This window comes from Halictus rubicundus, unplaced genomic scaffold (genome assembly GCF_050948215.1).
Source record: "Halictus rubicundus isolate RS-2024b unplaced genomic scaffold, iyHalRubi1_principal scaffold0401, whole genome shotgun sequence".
Taxonomy (NCBI): Eukaryota; Metazoa; Arthropoda; class Insecta; order Hymenoptera; family Halictidae; genus Halictus; species Halictus rubicundus.
In genome coordinates, this window is record NW_027488942.1 from 142,539 (window position 1) to 144,706 (window position 2,168).

A 2,168-nucleotide genomic window follows, 5' to 3' on the forward strand; every position below is an offset into this window, starting at 1 on the left:
GGGGTAACGAGTGATGGCCTCCACCTTATCGGCCAACGGGCAAATCCCTGCTTTGCCGACCGTGAACCCGAGGAAAGGCACCTCCGGGACGCTAAATTCGCACTTTGCCGAATTTATCACTACCCCGAACTTGGCGATCCTCTGGAACAATTGTTCCAAGTGTCCGAGGTGTTGCTCTTTTGAGTCCGACGCCACCAGCACGTCGTCAATGTAAACATAAACAAAGTCTAACCCGCGCACTACCTCGTCCATAAAACGTTGGAACGTTTGCGCGGCGTTACGCAGTCCAAAAGTCATTACCGGGAATTCGAATAACCCGAACGGCGTAGTGATCGCGGTCTTATGAATGTCTGCTTCCGCGACCGGGATCTGATGGTACGCGCGCACTAGGTCTATTTTCGAAAAAACCGTTTTCCCGTGCAAACTCTGCGCGAAGTCTTGAATGTGCGGCACTGGGTACGCGTCGGGTACCGTCCTAGCGTTCAACGCGCGATAGTCCCCGCACGGACGCCACTCACTATTCTTTTTGGGCACCAGGTGTAACGGCGATGCCCAGGCACTTTTTGACGGACGAGTGATGCCCTGTTGCAGCATATACTCGAATTCCCGTTTCGCCGCCTTCAGCCGGTCCGTCGTGAGACGCCGCGGTCGCTGCGATACGGGAGGTCCCGGTGTCGTCACGATGTGATGCTTAACATCGTGTTTCACCGCACTGCCACACACTGAGGGACGCGTAATACCCTGAAATTGTTTTAACAGCGCGTATACCGCACTGTCCCGCACTGGTGCCACGCATTGAGCCGATTCGACCGTGCCGGTCGGTATTGTTCCGGTTACCGATAGGCCGGTGATTTTGTCGATCAACCGACGGTCCTGAACGTCCGGCAGGAGACCGAATCGGGCTAAAAAGTCCGCACCAATAATGGGTCGCGAAATGTCTGCAATAACAAAGTCCACGGGAATGCCCGGCGTAATCCTAAATCTACACTAATCACTACGTGCCCGTAAGTGTTAATTAGTGAACCGTTCGCCGCGGTCAGCAGGTAGCTCGATTTCGTTCGCGCACCGGTCACTTTTTTCCGCGGGAACACGCTGACCTCAGCCCCGGTATCGACCAGGTACTGGGTCTTCGTCGTCGCGTCGGTTACGAAGAGGCGACGTGCTGTCCTCTCAGGGCCGCTTGTCGCCATCAGCGACTCTGTAGGTCGTTTCCCGACTGGAAAGTACACGGCTTCGTGCACTTTGTCGCCTTGTCTCCGAATCGCCCGTGATACCAGCAGATGCCGCTGGGGCGAGATTCGGCCTTGGACTTCGATCGGGAACGTCTACGGTACCGGCTGCTGGGCGTGCTGCTCCTTGGTTGGCGCCCTCTGCCCTCCAGCTTGGTGGTCACGAGTGCGGCAATTTGCTCCACGAGGGCGTTGATGTCGCCGAGCGCTGCGACATTGTTTGCCGCCGCTGCTGGGTGGATCTGCGCCGGCGTGACCTCGCTGATCCGGTCCGCCAGGGCCGCCACTTTCTCGAGCTCGACGCCATCTTGTGTGGCCAGCACCGATTGCATGGCGACGGGTAACCTACTCATCCACAGAGTCCGGATGAAATCCTCCGGCACCTCGTTGCCCGCCAGGCTCCTTATGTGCCGCAGGAACTGCGACGGCGTCCGGTCTCCTCGTTCCTCGTGTTCGAGGAGCTGCTTAATCTTCCTCTGCTTGGAAGTGGAGAGCCGCGCGATTAATTCCTGCTTTAGCCGCGTATACTTATTCTGCTCCGGCGGGTTCAGCAGGATATCCTCTACTTCTTGCGCGGTTCTTACATCAAGTTGCGCCACCACGTGGTGGTACTTGGTGTCCTCTTGCGTTATCCCGCGCAAACCGAACTGGGCGTCCAGGTGCGCAAACCATAATGCTGGTTTTTCCGCCCAGAATTTCGCCATGTGCACGGCTACGGCCATGTTTTGCGCAGGCGGCTCCATATCAATCACGTCGGGGTCACCAGTTGTAGGTATGGGGCCTACCATCCAGGTAAAAGAACTAGGCACGTGTATGTTGGCAAGAGGAACTTTATTTGTATCTGCACGTGGCGGCAGACTCAGTGCGACTGGTGCCTAGGGAGGACGCCGAGCGTGTCTAGGGGAAAATCCCTAGATACATAGAGTCGTGCTCCTATTT

At 56.7% G+C, this 2,168-nt stretch overlaps 1 protein-coding gene across 1 annotated transcript; it reads right to left on the bottom strand.

Annotated features, from left to right (window-relative positions):
• Positions 1-1,189: 1,189 nt before the first annotated feature.
• LOC143364281 (uncharacterized) lies at positions 1,190-1,951 on the bottom strand. Its single transcript, XM_076804714.1, has one exon. It carries the CDS (start codon positions 1,949-1,951, stop codon positions 1,190-1,192), a length of 762 nt encoding a protein of 253 aa, XP_076660829.1.
• Positions 1,952-2,168: the final 217 nt, after the last annotated feature.